This window comes from Polypterus senegalus, chromosome 3, assembly GCF_016835505.1.
Source record: "Polypterus senegalus isolate Bchr_013 chromosome 3, ASM1683550v1, whole genome shotgun sequence".
Taxonomy (NCBI): Eukaryota; Metazoa; Chordata; class Cladistia; order Polypteriformes; family Polypteridae; genus Polypterus; species Polypterus senegalus.
The window spans coordinates 288,041,812-288,060,731 of record NC_053156.1 but is presented as its reverse complement, the minus strand read 5'-3'; the positions used below and the strand labels follow the sequence as shown (position 1 = coordinate 288,060,731).

At 38.7% G+C, this 18,920-nt stretch overlaps 1 protein-coding gene across 1 annotated transcript; it reads right to left on the bottom strand.

Annotated features, from left to right (window-relative positions):
• Positions 1-337: 337 nt before the first annotated feature.
• On the bottom strand, positions 338-12,684 carry LOC120526274 (E3 ubiquitin-protein ligase TRIM39-like). Its single transcript, XM_039749380.1, has 4 exons — positions 12,135-12,684; positions 6,352-6,378; positions 5,712-5,738; positions 338-951 (listed from the first exon to the last, which is right to left on the bottom strand). The coding sequence occupies exons 2-4, from the start codon at positions 6,371-6,373 to the stop codon at positions 419-421; spliced, it is 582 nt and encodes a 193-aa protein (XP_039605314.1). The 5' UTR covers positions 6,374-6,378; positions 12,135-12,684; the 3' UTR covers positions 338-418.
• Positions 12,685-18,920: the final 6,236 nt, after the last annotated feature.

Sequence of the window (18,920 nt, the reverse complement as noted above, 5' to 3'; positions counted from 1 at the left end):
CCTGCATTGTGAGGGAGTGTCAGTTACGACGTTACTGCCATGTGGCGCGATTCCCCGAGAGTGATCTGGCTCGTAAGATCCTCATTGTTGGGGACCCGAGTGGCTGGACCAGGCCAAAGGGACACCCACGTAACACCTGGCTGCAGCAGATAGAGGGTCATTTCAGGAGGGTGGGACTGGATCCGTGTGTCTGCCTGGGGGGTTGCCAACTGGGATCCCAAGCTGTTTTGTTGTGTGGTGGGTGCGCCAACACACTGTACCAGTGCATACTCCCCAACCTGTAGTTAGTAACTCTGGTGTTAGTTTTTTACTTCGTTTGTTCTTTTTATAAAAGTGAATAATACTTTTGGAAGGTAATATCTCTTTTATTACATAGTAAAATACCATATTTAGAGACAGTTCATATGACGGATTACTCTCATTTTTCTTCCAGAATAATCAGATCTGTAAGTCGATCCCGTGTTCGAAAAAATGGAAAAACTTTTTCATTTTTGTGGTACCTCATGTCAGAATAAGTGTAAATATGAGACTGGGTATCTACGTTGTAAAAGGAGAGCTGCTTTTTGTCATGATCAAGATACACTCCGAGTTTCTGTGGCTTCAGTTCTTTTTGCAAATGCATGGGACTGGCATGATCAGTAAGAGCAGAAAACTCCTCACTTTGCCAAGACAGAGTCCAGTAGCCATATTGGGAGGATAACACAAAGTCCCCTTTTCTTCGTGCAGAGTCGCGGCACACGCCTATAACCCAATAAATGTTTTTAGCAACATCAATTTCCCAGTAGTGCCTTCCTGACACAAAGCACTCTTTTGTCACAACACAAGCCCAATAATCAAATCTTTCTGGATTGTCAAGGATATCCTCTTGTCTGTTATATTCTTTCACTCCTCTTCCATCAGTTGAAATCTTCAGTTCAGGGTGAGCAGTGTCAGTGTCTAATGTAAGAGTAGCTGAGAAAAAAAAAAGGTTTAATTTTAGGACCACAATCATTTTTTCATTTATAAGCATGTTGCACACTTCACTTCAAGTCTTCATTCCAATTTGTTGCTTGTTTCTGTTTCCATACTAATTTGGAGGTTTTTCAAGTAAAACATGAAAGAGGCTATCATAATGTACACATGATACCCTGCTATAATTATAAGCCCTGTCTAATTTTCTAGTAATATTTGGGGATTCCCTTGTCAGTTTTTTTAGTGCTGATACTGATCACCAATTTCATGTCACTATAATTAATCCATTCCAATTTTTTTCTTTACTCTTTTAAAAAACTTTTTACAATAGGCTTCTCATAAGTAGATGCATAGAGACCTTCCATTGTATATTAAACCGTACCATCAAAAACTACTACCAACTCCTACTGATACTGGAATAGCCAGTGACAAATCCACCTCTGCCCATCAGTGTCGATTGTCCATAACTGAAGACAAAGTAAGGAGACAACTCAGGAAGCTACACACAGGAACAATTACAGGACTAGATGGAGTCAGTCCTTGAGGCTTGTGCAGACCAACTTTGTGGTGTCCTCTGTCACCTGTTCAGTATGTTCCTAAATCTCCAGAAAATGCCACTACTGTGGAATACATCCTGCATAGTTAATGTTTTAAAGAAGGCAGGCACCTCTTCACCTAATGACGACAGACCATTGGCACTTGCATCTCACATCATGAAGACCTTTGAGATACTGGTCCTGGATTATATGAGACCTCTTGTGGTAGACCACCTGAACCTACTGGACAAAGATTGGAGTGGAGGATGCAATTGTCTGCCTGCTCCACAAGGCTTATTCTCACCTGGTCAAAGCTGTCAATACTGTGAGGATTTGATGTTATTTGATTTCTCAAGTGCCTTCAGTGCCATCCAGCCATCCCAGTTAAGGGGTAAACTAAGAGATATACAGGTGGATGAGCCTATGGCATTCTGGATAATGGACTATTTGTTGGGCACACCACACTTTGTGAGACTCAAGGACTGAGTTTCTGATTCTGATGTAAGCAACACTGGAGCACCACAAGGAACAGTCCGGTCAGCTTTTCTCTTCACTCTGTACACCTCTGACTATAAATATAACACCAGGTCATGTGATTTGCTGAAATTCTCAGACGATTCTGCACTTATGGGGTGTATCGATAAGGGGGATAAGACAGATTCAAGGAGTCAGGTGGAGAACTTTGTTTCTTGGTGCAGACAGTACTGTCTGCAACTTAACATCAGCAAAACCAAGAAAATCCAGAGCAGGCTTTAGCATTCCTTTAATGTGGGTAGTGATATTCTTCATATCTTCTATGACTCTGTGATGATCAGTGTGATTTTCTACACTGTGGTGTGCTGGGCTGGTAATATCACTCACAAGAGGGCCCACCAAATCAACAAGCTACTTAAAAGGGCAAGTTTAGTTATGGAATGAACTATGGTCCTCCTGAAGTTCGAAGCAAAGAGAGAGAATAAAAAAAATAAAAAAGTGCCATTATGAAAAATGCTGCACATCTTCCCTCTGACACACCAACATTGAGGATTTTAGCCAACAAATTACTTGGCAGAAGTGTGTCAAAAAACTCTACTGGGGGAGAGGACCATTATGTCAATATCAATATCTCCATATAGTGCCTCAGTGTGACTTTGAGTTATTCCTGTGTGTGTTCAGACCATAGTGTATACATATCTATCTATCTATCTATCTATCAAATTTCTGCAAAAAGTCAAATTTCACCCTGGAGAAAAATTAAGTTCTGTCTGTCTGTAAAGTGTTAACCTTAGTAGTTTTATAATTAAACTGTAGACCACATGTGACCACATTCAATTTTGTAGGCTTATTGCTCATGGCCATAAAATACTAAAATAAATAGAAGTACCTTAAAATATGTCTTTTTAAAACTAATAAATCATACAGAAAATGTATTCATAATACATGCAGCATAAAAGAAAATAAATAATTACAACTTTGGCATATTATTTAACTTCTTCTGTAACATACTTAACTGAAACAAAGTTTAATAATGTATATATATATATAAGTGAGAGAGAGCAGACATCCGGGAGAGGCTTGGAGTAGAGCCACTGACCTCCAGCATTGAGAGGAGCCAATTGAGGTGGTTCAGGCATCTGTTATGGGTGCCTCCCTGTGGAGGTTTTACAGGCACTACCAGCTACGAGGAGACCCTGGGGAAGATCTAGGGTTCAATGGGAGGATTATATCTCCTAGATGGCCTTGGAACACCTTGGGATCCCACAGTATGAGCTGACAAACGTGGCTGGGGAAAAGAGAAGCATGGGCCTCACTGCCAGGATTGCTGCCCTAATGATCTGGCTTTGGATAAGCCATAAAAGTTAGTTGTTTTCTTTTTACCAGCTATTAATTCCTAATTCTTGAGGTGTAATTGTAAATATGGATTATTATTTTAGTTACGCAAGACTTTTCTTATCAAATCTTACACTGCAGAAAAAAAAAAATAAGCCACAAATCTATAAATTGTTCAGAAGATTTTTATCGAGATGACAGAAGGCCGACATGCTTAACAAGTTTACAAGTTTCCTGCCTTGCGCCCTGTGTTGGCTGGGATTGGCTCCAGCAGACCCCGGTGACCCTGTAGTTAGGATATAGCGGGTTAATGGATGGATGGATGAAGTTAAACAGACAAATTTTGCTCCTCTGCTGACAAGCCTAATATTTACTAAGCAGCAATTTCTAATTCTTCTTTATTTGTTCTTTTACTACTTGAAAATGTGACCTTCTGTACTAAACAAATGCTTGCTTGATTTGGATAACACACTGGTTAGCAATGTTTCCTCAGAAACCAGGCGTGTATTTGTCTTGTGTTTGTGGGGTTTTCAATCAGGTACTCCATTTTTTCTCCACATTTCAAATATGTTAATTGGTGGTTTCAATTGGTCCTATGTAGATATGTGAAATAGTGGGCCTTGTGATGGACTGCCATCCCATCCAGGAGTGGTTAACCCATAACAATGAACTGGATTAAGAAAATCTGACAGAATTGCTTTGTTCTTTAACATTAGTCATTTATCCACATTTACCTACAACTGTCTAAAGAAGGGGTGAAATTGTTATATTTTTATAGATTTGCATTTTCAATTCAATCTGTTGTTCATGGGAGCATTTCATAGAAGTTGTTTATTTAACTATATTTTAACCAAAATACATGTGTTTGGTGTACTGTGAGCATACAATTGGATTACTAATACTGCTAGAAACCCATTATTTGAACATGGCTTTCTCATAGCTTCATTTTAGTTTAACCCTGATATTCTGTATATGCATTTAATTATCATTATCATTCATGGTGGCTCCAAAATCCATACTAACCCCTACTTTCTCTGCTGTTCTTTTGCTGGTTTTCTGTGGTGGCGATCTGCACCACCCGATCAAAGCACCGTGATGTCCTTACATTAATGGACTAAGGCCAGAGGTCCACATGACCATCATCGTCTAATTCTTCTATGTGAAGCCTGAAAGCCATGAGGACTGATTGAGATCATTAATGTTAGATAGAATGCCTTGTGGGGGCTGGGGGGTCTCGTGGCCTCAGAACCCCTGCAGATTTTGTTTTTCCTGTCCTTCCTCCCTGGCCATCAGACCTTACTTCTATTCTATTCAGTTAGTATTGCCTAACTTTATTTTTAAATTTTGTCTTTTTTCTCTCTTCATCCTGTAAAGTACTTTGAGCTACATCATTTGTATGAAAATGTGTTAAATAAATAAATATTGTTGTTGTTGTTGTTGTTGATATTTAGATTATCTGGCACAAATGAACTGAGATTTTTTTATTGATGCTTTGATATCGTTTTCTGATGTTAAAACTGGGTCTCCATTGAAGTCCACTGCATCAGGAAAGTTGTAGCCACTTGTCTCCATGAATACATACAATTACAAGTTTTTCTCAGCCATCGCCATAATCAATGCAAAGTAGAGTGGTTTGCAAAAGTATTCAATTCCCTTGAAAGTCTTCATAATTTTCTGCATGACAAAAGATGTGTAAACATATTCATCCATTCAGTAATTTTCATGTGAATTCTGATGCTGTAATAATGCATTTCCAAAGTCTAAATAAACCATTTTCTGGAGATATTTTTACGGAAGAAGAAAGAAGAAGTTAGTGTCATGCTGAAAATTATGATGACTTTCATGGGGACTGAATACTTTTGTATGCTACTGCAACTAACAGATTAAAAATATACAATTGTTAAGTGGTGCATTCTTAATAATTTGACCCTTTGTAGATGGGCACATGTGTTATTTCACAGTGACTGAAATAAAAAAAGGTTCAAATGGATTGATAAAGATGGCATAGTGATCATGTAGCACTTTCCTTATGTAATATTACCTTTGTTAAAAAGTAGTGATGAGCAGACTCTCACGAACAAATCAGTGAAAGACTTTTGATATATTATATCTAACGTAGTTTTGCTTTATCATCTTTGGAACTACAATAACCACTTTATAAGTCATTTAGGACAGTACTCCTCAACCTTTATGGCTTCATGACCTACTTCAACTTTTGTAAGTTGACTGACAACCTAGAAACTGCAATTTGAGACTGCTGGTGTCACTTGGTAAATGAACGAGATTAAAAGACAGGGTTAGAAATGGTCACACATTACTGTTGATTGCCCATTTAGTCTGACACACTAGATGCCTAAGACATCAGTACAGATAATAAAGCTCAAAGTAACATCAGGCAGATAACTTGAAACTTACCTGTTAAACTTTTCATTGAATTCATTTCTAGAAAATAGAAATAAAAATAATTATTTGCTATGTGATGGATAGAGTTCAACATTAGTGGTATTGTAGATGCCTGAAGTTCTCTAATGTCTAGATCTGGGCCTGGAGGGACCCTCTGGTTATCTGTCTCTCTTTCCCAAGCTAAGGGATGAGAGTTATAGAAGCGACAGTGACCTCACGGCCCTTAAGAGTCGCCCTACAATTCCAGATCTCTGGTCTTAGCACCTGCTGTTGAGACTTTAACAGGTTTGCTTACCTATTGCAGGCCATTGTCTCACAGACCTGTATTTAACCCCGCTTAACTATTCAATGAAAATCCTATGTTGACCCCCTCCACCCCACCACCACCTAACACAATAAACATGATATTCTTAGACCAGTTCAGCAATGATGACACAGATTTTAGACACTCCTCCCTATCTTCAAGATGGTGTCTGGTTTTAAATTTTCATTCGGTGTATATCATCAAAAATGATCACAGGTAACATTTCAAGTGATTTAGAAGTGTTCTGCTCTGGTGCTAATCATGGGCCCTTATAGATGTTGCTAAAGTAAAATTTATTAAACTGTCTAATTTTGGTTTTGCTTTTTAACATATACATTTTACACATACCTGATTGAGTGATGGTCCTCATAGAATCTGCAAAAAATAACACAGAGAGAATAATGAGGGACTATGGCACTACTGCTCTTTTAAAGTAAAGGATGTGATTATTCAAATGCTGTGAAGTTCTCTTATCTAGTTAGTTTGAGAGGAAAGCTCTGTAACAGGTTTTTTTTGGATTATAAAAAGTCAAACTACTTTAACTGGTTTATTATGAAGTGTTTCCTCAAATGTGCAGCACTGTGAACAAGTGGTTAGTGCTTCTACTTCATGGATCCTGTGTCCTGGGTTCAGGTCCTCATACTAGATTTGTTGTCTGCTTATAGTTTGCACGCGTTTCACTCTGGGTACTCTGGCTTTATACACACATACCCAAATATTTGCAAGTTTGGTAAACTGTCAGCTCCATATATCCCTGTGTCTATGTGTAGATGTTTATTTAAATGGACCTGCAAAGAACTTGCACCCAGACTGGACTGAGCATATTTGACAATTTTAGGATTACTTTGTTTCCTCTGTCCCTGTGCTTGCTTACTGTCATCAATGCAGAAATTCAGTAAGATAATATTGTACAATTTAATTCAATACATGGTCATAACATAGATAATAACTTCTTGCCTAAGATTAAATCTTGTAAATACGATGCTATTGTTATTTCAGACCATGCTCCGATGATCTTGGAGCTGAAATTACTAAGCCCCATACACTCACCCCGCAGATGGCGTCTCAATCCGCTTCTATTAGCTGACGAGAATTGTACTGAATTTATATCCAAACAAATTGAATTCTTTCTAGAGACAAATACATCCCCTGAGATCTCTGCAGGAATACTCTGGGAAACTCTTAAGGCCTTCTTAAGAGGACAGATTATCTCATATCTTTCCCACAGAAATAAATCCGAAGCGAAGAAAGTAGCAGAGATAAAAAGCGAAATTACTAAAATAGATGAAGAACATGCCAGACTACCAAGCGAGACTCTACATAAGAGGAGGCAGGCTCTACATTCAGAATTAAACCTCTTGACAACTAAAGAAACCGAACAACTAATTTACAAATCCAGACATCATTATTATGAACATGGAGAGAAAGCTAATAAGCTTTTAGCGCAACAAATTCACAAGCAAGATATGCATAGCGCAATCTCGGTAATTACTAACACGAACGGAGATAAAATCATCGAACACAAAAATATAATGTACACTTTTAGAGACTACTATAAATCCCTATATACTACTGAGTTTAAAGAAGACAATATACAATCTAATGCATTTCTGGATAAATTACAGATACCACAAATTGACGCTATTAGTGTGGAGGAGCTCGATAAACCTCTGTCATTATCAGAATTACTGGATGCTATAAAGTCACTCCAAGGTGGAAAAGCAGCAGGCCCTGACGGCTACCCTGCAGAGTTTTACAAGAAATTCTCGCTCAGCTAGCTCCCTCCTATTAGCAACATTTACAGAAGCCAGAGATAACCAATCTCTTCCACAAACCTTTGCCAAGCACTAATCACTGTCTTTCCAAAACAAAATAAGGACTTATTACAATGTGCATCATACAGACCAATTTCACTTCTGAATAACGACGTTAAAATACTCTCTAAAATCATAGCTAGAAGGATGGAGAAAGTGCTCCCCTCAGTAATATCACAAGACCAAACTGGATTTATTAGGGGCCGACACTTATCTTCAAATCTTGACGCCTGTTTAATGTAATATACTCACCAGCTAAATCAAACACCCCAGAAATATTATTATCATTGGATGCAGAAAAAGCATTCGACATGATTGAATGGAAATACCTTTTACTATTTTGGAAGTTTGGGTTTGGCCCGAACATTTGTGCATGGATTAAATTACTGTATACTAACCCAGAAGCTTCAGTTTGCATCAATAACATTTGCTCAGACTACTTTAAACTAGAGCGTGGCACAAGACAGGGATGCCCTTTGTCACCACTGCTGTTTGCAATTGCCATTGAACCACTGGCAATACATTGTCGAAATACTGATCAGATAAAGGGGATTAGCAGAGAAGGACTGGAACAGAAAATCTCATTATATGCAGATGACATGGTACTGTATATATCGGACCCAGAAAATTCTGTGCCTGCAGTCTTAGCAGCACTCACAGAATTTCAAAAGCTCTCTGGTCTCAGAATTAATCTGAATAAAAGTGTACTCTTTCCGGTGAATTCAAGCATATAATATTAGATTAGACACCCTTCCTTTTATCATTGCAGAACAGTTTAAATACCTCGGGGTAAACATCACAAGTAAACATAAAGCTCTTTATCAACAAAATTTATCGTCTGCATGGAAAAAATTAAACAAGACTTGCATAGATGGTCAACCCTTCATCTCACACTAGCTGGAAGAATTAACACTGTTAAGATGAATATTCTTCCTAAGCTCCTTTTTATTTCAAAACATACCAATATACATTAATAAATCGTTCTTTAAGCAATTAGATTCAACAATAACCTCATTTATTTGGAATTCTAAACATCCACGCATCAAAAGAGCGACCCTACAAAGACAAAAGGCAGAAGGTGGCATGGCTCTACCTAACTTCCAGTTTTATTACTGGGCAAATATACAGTCGATAAGAACCTGGACACAAATAGAAGAACATACACAGGCATGGACCGCAATAGAAGTAAAATCCTGCAGTACTTCTTTGTATTCCTTGCTTTGTGCTCCAATAAACACACGTTATCGGCAATACACTAATAACCCAATTGTGCTCCACTCACTTAGAATCTGGAACCAATGTAGAAAGCATTTTAAGACGGAGAAGCTTCTTTCTGTGGCACCCAAAAGAACCACCTCTTTCAACCCTCACAAACATATGCAGTTTTAATATCTGGAAAAATTTGGAATTAACTTGCTTAGAGATCTTTATATAGACAACGTCTTTGCATCCTATGAACAATTACATTCCAAATTTAACATTCCAGCTACAAATTTCTTTCACTATCTTCAAATCAGGAACTTTGTTAAACAGAACCTTCCAGATTTTCCTCATCTTGCACCCTCATCCACGCTGGAAAAATTATTGCTCAATTTCAAGGAGTTAGACTCCATCTCTACAATATATAAAATCCTTTTACAATCCCTTCCTTTCAAAGATCCAAGAGGACACTGGGAAAATGACCTCTCAATTAATATATCAGAAAAGGAGTGGAAAGTAGCAATGCAGAGAATTCACTCAAGCTCCATATGCAAAGCATACAATTATACAACTCAAAATTATATATCGAGCACATCTGTCTCGACTAAAACTCTCAAAATGTTTCCAGGGCATGATCCAACCTGCGAGCGTTGCAGCCAAGCCCCAGCCTCACTAGGTCACATGTTCTGGGCCTGCTCCAAATTAACATTATTCTGGACAAAAATTTTTAATTACCTCTCAGACAGTCTTGGACTCACAATCCCTCCTAACCCATTAACAGCTGTGTTTGGGGTTCTTCCAGAGGGTCTTAAAGTGGAGAAAGACAAACAAATTGTGATTGCATTCACTACACTGTTGGCACGCAGACTTATTCTGATAAACTGGAAGAACCCAAACTCTCCTCTTTTAAGTCAGTGGGAAACTGATGTGTTATATTATTTAAAATTGGAAAAAATCAAATACTCAGTTAGAGGATCTGTGCAGACTTTTTTCAAAACATGGCAGGATCTAATCAGTAATATTTTGAAATGATTTTATAAAGCACAGAGAATTTGTTGATTTAGGTATTTTTAAAAGCCTTAAATTTTACACCGTTTGGCTTGCTCTCTCTCTCAAGGGTGGGGATCGATCTGTTCTTAGCATAATTCTTTTTTTTGTAAAAACTTGATTGCTATGTATTGATTGTAATAAAATTAATAAATAAATAATAAAAAAAAAAAAAATAATTCAATACATGGTCAGGAGGAACCACAGCTTATACCTGTAGCACATGTAAAAAAGAAAGAAAAAATGAGGGAGCATCCAATCTTAGGGAAACAGGGATGAACCTTTGCTATTCAGGGTTTAAGGTGTGTTCAAGGCCACATCTAACTGTGACCTTCACTGCCTACTGGAAAGATGTATAGGTAAGGAAAAAATACAATCCCGAAAGAAAGAAAGAAAGAAAGAAAGAAAGAAAGAAAGAAAGAAAGAAAGAAAGATACAGGTACTTTATTACTGTACAGAGAAGGCAGGTTTATTCAAAATAGGAGCAGTTACTTCAGTACTCAAGAACACATGAAAGAAATGGCGACATGGGGGCAACCGTCCTGCTTTAGCTCCCTTCTTCAGGTTAGAAGAACACCAAGGGCTCAGAATCACTGCTGTGGCAGACAAGGTGTGCACAAGGAAGGAAGAGCAGGTCAAAGATAAGTGTTAAATGTTCTGAGCATCATGCGGCAGGGATGTTACACAGTAAGCCTGACCCTGCTGAGGACAAACAATTGCGTCGCCCTCGGTTTACTGTTTAACAGACGCAGCAGAACAGCTACGGAGCTGTCCTTGAGCCACGGCTGTTAGAGATGGCAAATTGTCAGAGACCCTGGTCTAAACAGTAGATATATTTTCCTCAGATTCATTATAATGAAATATCGATTATAACAAAATATTTTTAATGGTCCCTGTAGCCGCCTTTGTATAAGGCGAAGTCAGGCACGGGTAAGACGCGTGTCAATGAAATCTCTCAGTCCAAAAGTTTGTTTTAAAAATATTTAGTGAAAGTTAAAGGCAAACAATCCATACAAGAATAAAAAGAAAAATAGTTACACACAAAGAATAAAGGCAAAAAAGAAAAAATGTATCTTCTATTAAGTTAGTTTTCTTATGAAGCTTTGGTTATTTCTATACTTAAAGGTTATTTATTTCTTCTTCTGTATGCTTCAAACATACGGTTCAAAACTCTTTTATTTTACGAATTACTTCACACTCAAAAGGCCCTTAGGCGTTGCATGGACATGCTTGGCACGGTCACATGCATAAGCATGAACGTGAGCTCAAACAAGAACACGTACAAGGACGCGGTTAAAAAACCGTATGCCTCTGTACCTTACACAAGGCGAGGCTAAACATTTACTAAAGAACATTGTTTACTCATAACTGTTAAGAAATGACAGGAAAATACCAACTCAATTCTATTCACGGGGGTTTTAGGAACCTCCCATATTTTATGCATTATCATCTAATAAATATTCATACATTTTATAGAACTAGGAGAATGGCTCTTACAGTCCCATTAATTTTGTTACAACCGAATTCCACCTATATTTGTTAACAACCCATAAAACATCCTAAATGTCATCTTTCAGTTCAGGAATGTTAAGACTTTTAGTAATCGGTACTCAGTTTTCAAAGAGCAAAACATTTTCCAATATCACATTTTTGTAGATTTGCTACATTATTTTCTGACTCTTCCATGTTTGTCAAGCCAATTTTGACCCACCATATACTGCACTTAAGTGGATTTTATTCTCCATTTAGCAACTTTGCTTGTTTACAACCCATAAAACATCCTAAATGTCATCTGTATAAACCTTAACCTGGTACTACAGATTAAGAAGTTCAAGCAATATAAAATGGGTTTGGGGGAGAACAAATCTGATGCCTAGGGCACCTAAAAAGCCGTGTCAGAATTGGGTCAAAAAAACGCCCAGCATTAAGTCAACTTTTGAAGAAAGGGTGAGGTTTGATCATAGTAACTGGCATTGAGGACGATCAGGTAGTGTCGACAGTTAGAATGTTTACTGTATATAATATTTCAGTAAAAAATATTTTACAGAATTTAAATGATAAAGTACTTACTAATTTCCTTCTTAAGAAGTAACAACTTTTGATAATTCACTGCATATTTAAAGAAGAAAAAATAGAATTAGTGTTTAATGTTTGTCATAGACTGAGAGTCCCAGTGAATGAAAAGTTCCAAAAGAAATTTAAAAAATGCCCACTAGACAGGGGTACACCACCAAACCTCGGTTAGAATAAGGGCAAGAAAAGAATTCTTTATAAATAAAAAAAAAATGTATTTTACAAAATCCTATAACAAACAGCAAGCTCCATAAAAGCCAAAAAGGAGGTGCCCAAAAAAGAATCCAAAGGTGTAACCAAAAGGAACAGAAGGTCAAATAATCTGTAAATCTCAGCAGATCACAAGTAAATTCACCACTCCCAGGCACATTCAAAATGAACTGCCAAGAACTGTGGGAAAACATCCAGATTTATAAGGTGGTGGGCAGTTCCAGGCGGTGATTGCCAGGTGGCCCCACCTCTTGGGGGGACCACCCACAAAACACATGGCACATAACAGAGGCAGCTTACATACATAATCAGAAAGAAAAAATAATGTACATATTTAACAAAAGTAACATTAACATAAATAAAAGAATTAAAAACAACTTCTTAAAAACATATTACAAAGCCATTAAGACTATTGAATTACATGGCTGTTATAAAAAAAAGGAAACAATCTTGGAAATAAATTAACAATACACAAATATCAGTCACCTACAATCCAAAGAATGATACCCTCAAGACTAGAGTTCAAAATCAAAAATTCATTATCATTTAATAATTGACACATGCGTACATTACATGTGATCAGTGATCGCCTGCCTATAGATCTCTATGTCTGACTTCTAGGAATAAACGCTTACAGTGGGTTTAGAAAACATTCAAACCATTCCACTTTCTGCACACTTCATGATGTGGTAGATTTAATTTTGAAATATGCCAATTTCACCCATCAATTTACACTCAATAACCCATAATTGCAAAATGAATACAAGTTTTCAGAAAAATTTCCAAATTTTTTAAAACTCAAAAATTGAAATCTTTTATTCATAGAAACATGTAAACCCTTAAACTCAGTGCTTTGTACAAGCCGCTTTCAGCAGCAATTCCAACTTCGTGTATTCTTGGGTAAGTCTCCAACAAACTTTGCACACCTGGATTTGGGCAGTTTATGCCATTCTTCTTGGACGGTCCTCTCAAGTTCCATTAGATTGGATGGGAATCATCTGTAAACTGCCATCTTCAGGTGTCTTCACAGATGTTCTATGGGGTTAAGTCTGTTCTTTGGCTGGGCCACTCAAGGACATGAAAAGATGTGTCTTGAAGCCACGCCAGTGTTGTCTTGGCTGCATGCTTCAGGTCATTGTTGTGATGAAAGGTGAGCTGGTGCTACGGTCACATATGTATCTGAATGCATTTATCCGTCCCTCAATTTTGACCAGTTGTCCTCTCCCTGCTGTTGAGAAGCACCCCCACAGCATGATGCTTCCACCACCATGCTTCACTGTATGGTATTGGGCAGGTGATTACCAAAGAATGTTTTTTGCCAGGCAAAGTCCTTGTAGTTCTCCCCAAAGAGTTCAATTTTCATCTTATCAAACCAGAGAACTTTTATTTCCACATGCTTTTAGGATCCTTTAATTTTCCTCCACTCAAGAGTAGCTCCTGTCTAGGCACTTTACCATAAACGACTGACTGATGGAGTGCTGTTGAAATGTCTTTCTGACAGGTTCTCCCATCTCAGCAGAGGACATCTGAAGCTCTGTTAGTGGGACCTTTGGGTTCTCGGTCAACTCCCCAACTAAGGCTTGTCTTCCTTGGTTACTCAGTTTGGTTAGACAGCCAACTCTAGGAAGAGCCCTAGTTGTACCAAATGATTCAGATGACTGTCCTCCTAAAAAGCACTCAAAGCTTTAGAAATAGTTGTATCCCTTTGCCCTGATCTATGCCTCACCACATTTGTGATCCACAGAAATTTCCCTGGTCTTCATTGCTTGATTTTTTTGTCTTGACATGCATTGTGAATTGTGTGGCCTTATATAACAAGGTACATGTGTGTCTATCTAAATCATGTCCAATCAGTTCAATTTTCAACAGGTGCAGCTCCAATCAAGTTCTAAACACATCTTAAGGAGAATTAAAGCAAACAGGATATACCTGACCACAATTTGTGGCAAAGTGTCTGAATCTATATATAAACTGCTCAAAAAAATTAAAGGAACACTTTGAAAACACATCAGATCTCAATGGGAAAAAGAAATCCTCCTGGATATCTATACTGATATAGACTTGGTAATGTGTTAGGAACGAAAGGATGCCACATCGTTTAAAGGAAATGAAAACGATCAACCTACAGAGCCCTGAATTCAAAGACGCCCCAAAAATCAGAGTGAAAAAATTATGTGGCAGGCTAGTCCATTTTGCCAAAATTTAATTGCAGCACTTTGTATGGCCCCTGTGTTCTTGTATACATGCCTGACAACATCGGTGCATGCTTCTAATGAGATGACAGATGGTGTTGTGGGGGATCTCCTCCCAGATCTGGACCAGGGCATCACTGAGGTGCAACCTGGTGGCATTGGATGGACCAAAACATAATGTCCCAGAGGTGTTCTATTGGATTTAGGTCAGGAAAGTGTGATGGCCAGTCAATGGTATCAATTCCTTCATCCTCCAGGAACTGCCTGCATACTCTCACCACATGAGGCCAGGAATTGTCGTGCACCAGGAGCCACTGTACCAGCATAGGGTCTGACAATGGGTCCAAGGATTTCATCCTGATACCTAATGGCAGCCAAGGTGCCTTTGTTAAGCCTGCAGCGGTCTGTGTGACCCTCCATGGATATGCCTCCTCAGACAATCATTAACCCACCACCAAACTGCTCATGCTGAATGATGTTACAGGCAGCATAATGTTCTCCATGGCTTCTCCAGACCCTTTCACTTCTGTCACGTGCTCAGGGTGAACCTGCTCTCATCTGTAAAAAGCACAGGGCATCAGTGGTGCATCTGCCAATTCTGGTATTCTATGGCGAATGCCAATCGAGCTGCATGCTGCTGGGCAGTGAGCTCAGGGCCCATTATAGGACATGGGGCCCTTGGGTCACCCTCATGAAGTCTTTCTAGTTGTTTGGTCAGAGACATTCACACCAGTGGCCTGCTGGAGGTCATTTTGTAGGGCTCTGGCAGTGCTCATCCTGTTCCTCCTTGCCCAAAGGAGCAGATACTGGTCCTGCTGATGGGTTATGGACCTTCTATGGCCCTCTCCAGCTCTCCTAGAGTAACTGCTTGTCTCCTAGAATCTCCTCCATGCCCTTGAGACTGTGCAGGGAGACACAGCAAACCTTCTGGCAATGACACGTATTGATGTGCCATCCTGGAGAAGTTGGACTACCTGTGCAACCTCTGTAGGGTCCAGGTATCGCCTCATGCTACCAGTAGTGACACTGACTGTAGCCAAATGCAAAACTAGTGAAGAAACAGTCAGAAAAGATGAGGAGGGAAAAATGTCAGTGGCCTCCACCTGTTAAACCATTCCTGTTTTGGGGGTCCTCTCATTGTTGCCCCTCTAGTGCATCTGTTGTTAATTTCATTAACACCACAGCAGCTGAAACTGATTAACAACCCCCTCTGCTACTTAACTGACCAGATTAATATCCCATAAGTTTCATTGACTTTATGCTATACTCTGATTAAAAAGTGTTCCTTTAATTCTTTTGAGCAGTATATATAAAAGCCAAATACCACTGACTCACTCATCACAAAATCTCCCGAACCATGAGGACTTGGAACTTGAAATTTGGAATGTTGGTTACCCTTGGCCCATAGGTGCTCGCTAAGAAACGGTTTAAAAAATTTTGTGGTCCAACTGCTTTCTGTCTGTTTGTCTGTCCACTTTTCACGAGAAAATTATTTAACGGATTTAGATATGGTTGTTTTCTATAACTTGCATGAATTTTCCGGTTGATTTTGTGACTTCTCTCATCTCGCTAAGTACCATAGTTCGCTTGCGGTCCCGATGTATTTATGCAAATCCTAGAGAGTGGCTGTGGGCAGAGGGCAAGGGGTGGGGCCTTCCTCATTCACTTGCCAGCCTCTGTTCAAGTTGGTCTACGTCTCACCAGGTGTTGGAGTCCACCTTGCCTCTGCTTAGCTAGCGATACCAACAGACATTATCATCTACAGACTGTTAAAGAGTAACGTTTGACGTTTTTGAGAGAGAGAGATCAGAACTCTGTGTGTTTTAGAGGTTGTGCTGATTGCCAGAGATATCACGGCCATGTGCTTTTCTCCCCATGCAGGGAACACTCTCCCATCAGAGCTGAACACAATCAGATATAGTGCCAACGTTTATTGATTTTTAAAAAATTGTTCTGTTTCATTACTATGGGCACAGCCACGGGGTACAGCTAATACTTACATAAACAGGCTTGATTTTTAAGAAATTTGCAGACCTTTCTGAGGTGTTATCAGTTTGTCATTATAGGTTATTGAGTGTGGATTGATGGGCAAACATGGAAAACATATCCATTTAAAATTTATTCTACAAAACAATGAAATGTACAGAAAGTGAAGTCGTCTGAAAACTTTCTAAATCCACTGTAGTTAATTCAAACTACTGTTTAACTGAACAAAACTGGCTAAAGCAGTAGCAATTACAAACATCAGGGGCCTCATGTATAAACGGTACGTACACACAGAAATGTTGTGTACGAACGTTTCTACGTTCAAATCGCGATGTATAAAACCTAAAATTGGCATAAAGCCACACACATTTCCACAGTACCTCATACCTTTTCGTACGCAAGTTCTCCGCTCGGTTTTGCAGACTGGCAGCACCCAGCGTCAAAGCAATGCTACTGTTCCTGTGTGGTTTATCTTTCTTTTTCAGATCCACATTACTGACGCGGCTTTATAAATACACTGAAATTAACCACATATTGTTTATTAGTTTAATGCATCTGATTGTAATTACACCTGTAAAAACAGAATGGCCCAGGGAATGATCAAACTATTCTAAATACCATAGCTGGTTTAGTGCGTTGTTACTCTCACTGTACTTTGTTCTTCTTCTTACAGCTGCTCCCGTTACGGGTTGCCACAGCGGATCATCTTTTTCCATATGACTCTCACTGCACCACTCAGAGCAGCTGATCGGAAAGAGAATTATTGGTATACAGCATCAAGCACATGCTACCTCAGCCATGCTTCCTATTTGAACGGCTTCTCCCACGGCAAATGCTTCAAAAACTTTACTGTACGGACCTCGAGGTTCAGAAACAGTTTCATCCCAATAGCCCTAAATGCAATCAATCAGTCCATCAAGTGCTCCTTGTAGAACTGTTTGTACTTATTAGTATAATTACCTCACTGTAAACGTGTGATACAGTTATAATATTGCACAACCTGAGCCACTTTATAAAGAGTGTATTTACATATGATGACGATATCATTTTTAAGATGAAATGCAGCAAAATATGTTTATTATATTATACAGATAAAATTTTAACTTCATTTAAATAATCTTTACTGTTAATAATTAAAGGACACGGTGTTGCTACACTAGCAAGGATCTGGCGCTCCGTTCACGGATTGTTCCTGCCTCGCAATGTATGCTTCACTGGGACTGGCGTGAAGGATAGAATAACTAAACACGTACTTTCAATGTTCCTTAAAAGTTTTGAAGAATCAGCGTTATAAGCTTACAGGTGGCTTAATGTCTATTACAGAGCTGATTGTGTGGCGATTGGGTATTTGGAGACAGAAAAGGAATGACAGGAATTGCAGGTTAGTACATTTAAAAGAGACAGTACTGCTGCAATAGATTATTTTATTGAAGGTCACGCACAATCACTGCGCCACCATGTTCCCATGTTTAATAACATGCTTTAACTCCTATCATCATGAAAATGATATCACTTGTACATCTCAGTATTTTAATTATTCAGAGAGTTGTAATATCATGAATGTAATGGATTCTGTGTCCTGTCGGAGGTAGAGAAAGCCCGTTTAAGAAGCACATAGTGATTCACACACATAGAGCACATAGAAGATCAAATACAAAACAAAGCATTTAACGTACTACTTTAGTTACAATGGGATTTGAGAAACTAGTAAATTAAACAATTTTAAGATTAAGTTTATGATGTTCTACTTTAATGACAAAATAAAGTACGCGATTAAAGTGGAAATTTCGAGATTAAAGTTGACATTTCGTGCTTTTTCCCCACTTTGTCACTTTTTTTTTTTTCTCTGTACCCTAATAAGCTTTCATATGACACTCAGACGGTGGGCTACGACTCGTCTTTTCACGGCAACTTTAATATGCAACTTCTTTTTTATTTTGGGCACTGTGCGACTTTGTGAACTTGAGCTTTTGACTTTCTCCGACACGCTATGTCACTTGATCAGCTTCCTTTTCTTGTTTATACCATTGTTTAAACCAACAGATAGTACATTTTTCCTTGCCTCCACTTGGTATTCACTAAATTTGTTCTATTTTTCCTTGTGGCTTTGCCATTGTCTTTTCACAGAACGTTGAGTTTAAGTGCTATTTATATTGATTTACATATTCAAAGAGGCATAATTCTGGGAGGAGTTGGGGCGGGACAGCAGGCGCGTGCAGGTGCGTTACTTTTCACGCTGATCGGGATTTATGTAGCGGAAGAACATGGAAGTTTGCGTACGCACAGATTACTGCATCTGGATTTTTCTGTGCATACCCACATTTCTGCTTTTGTGCTTGCGCCATGTTATAGTGTGAGTTCTACGCACGCCGTTATACATGAGGCCCCAGGCCTT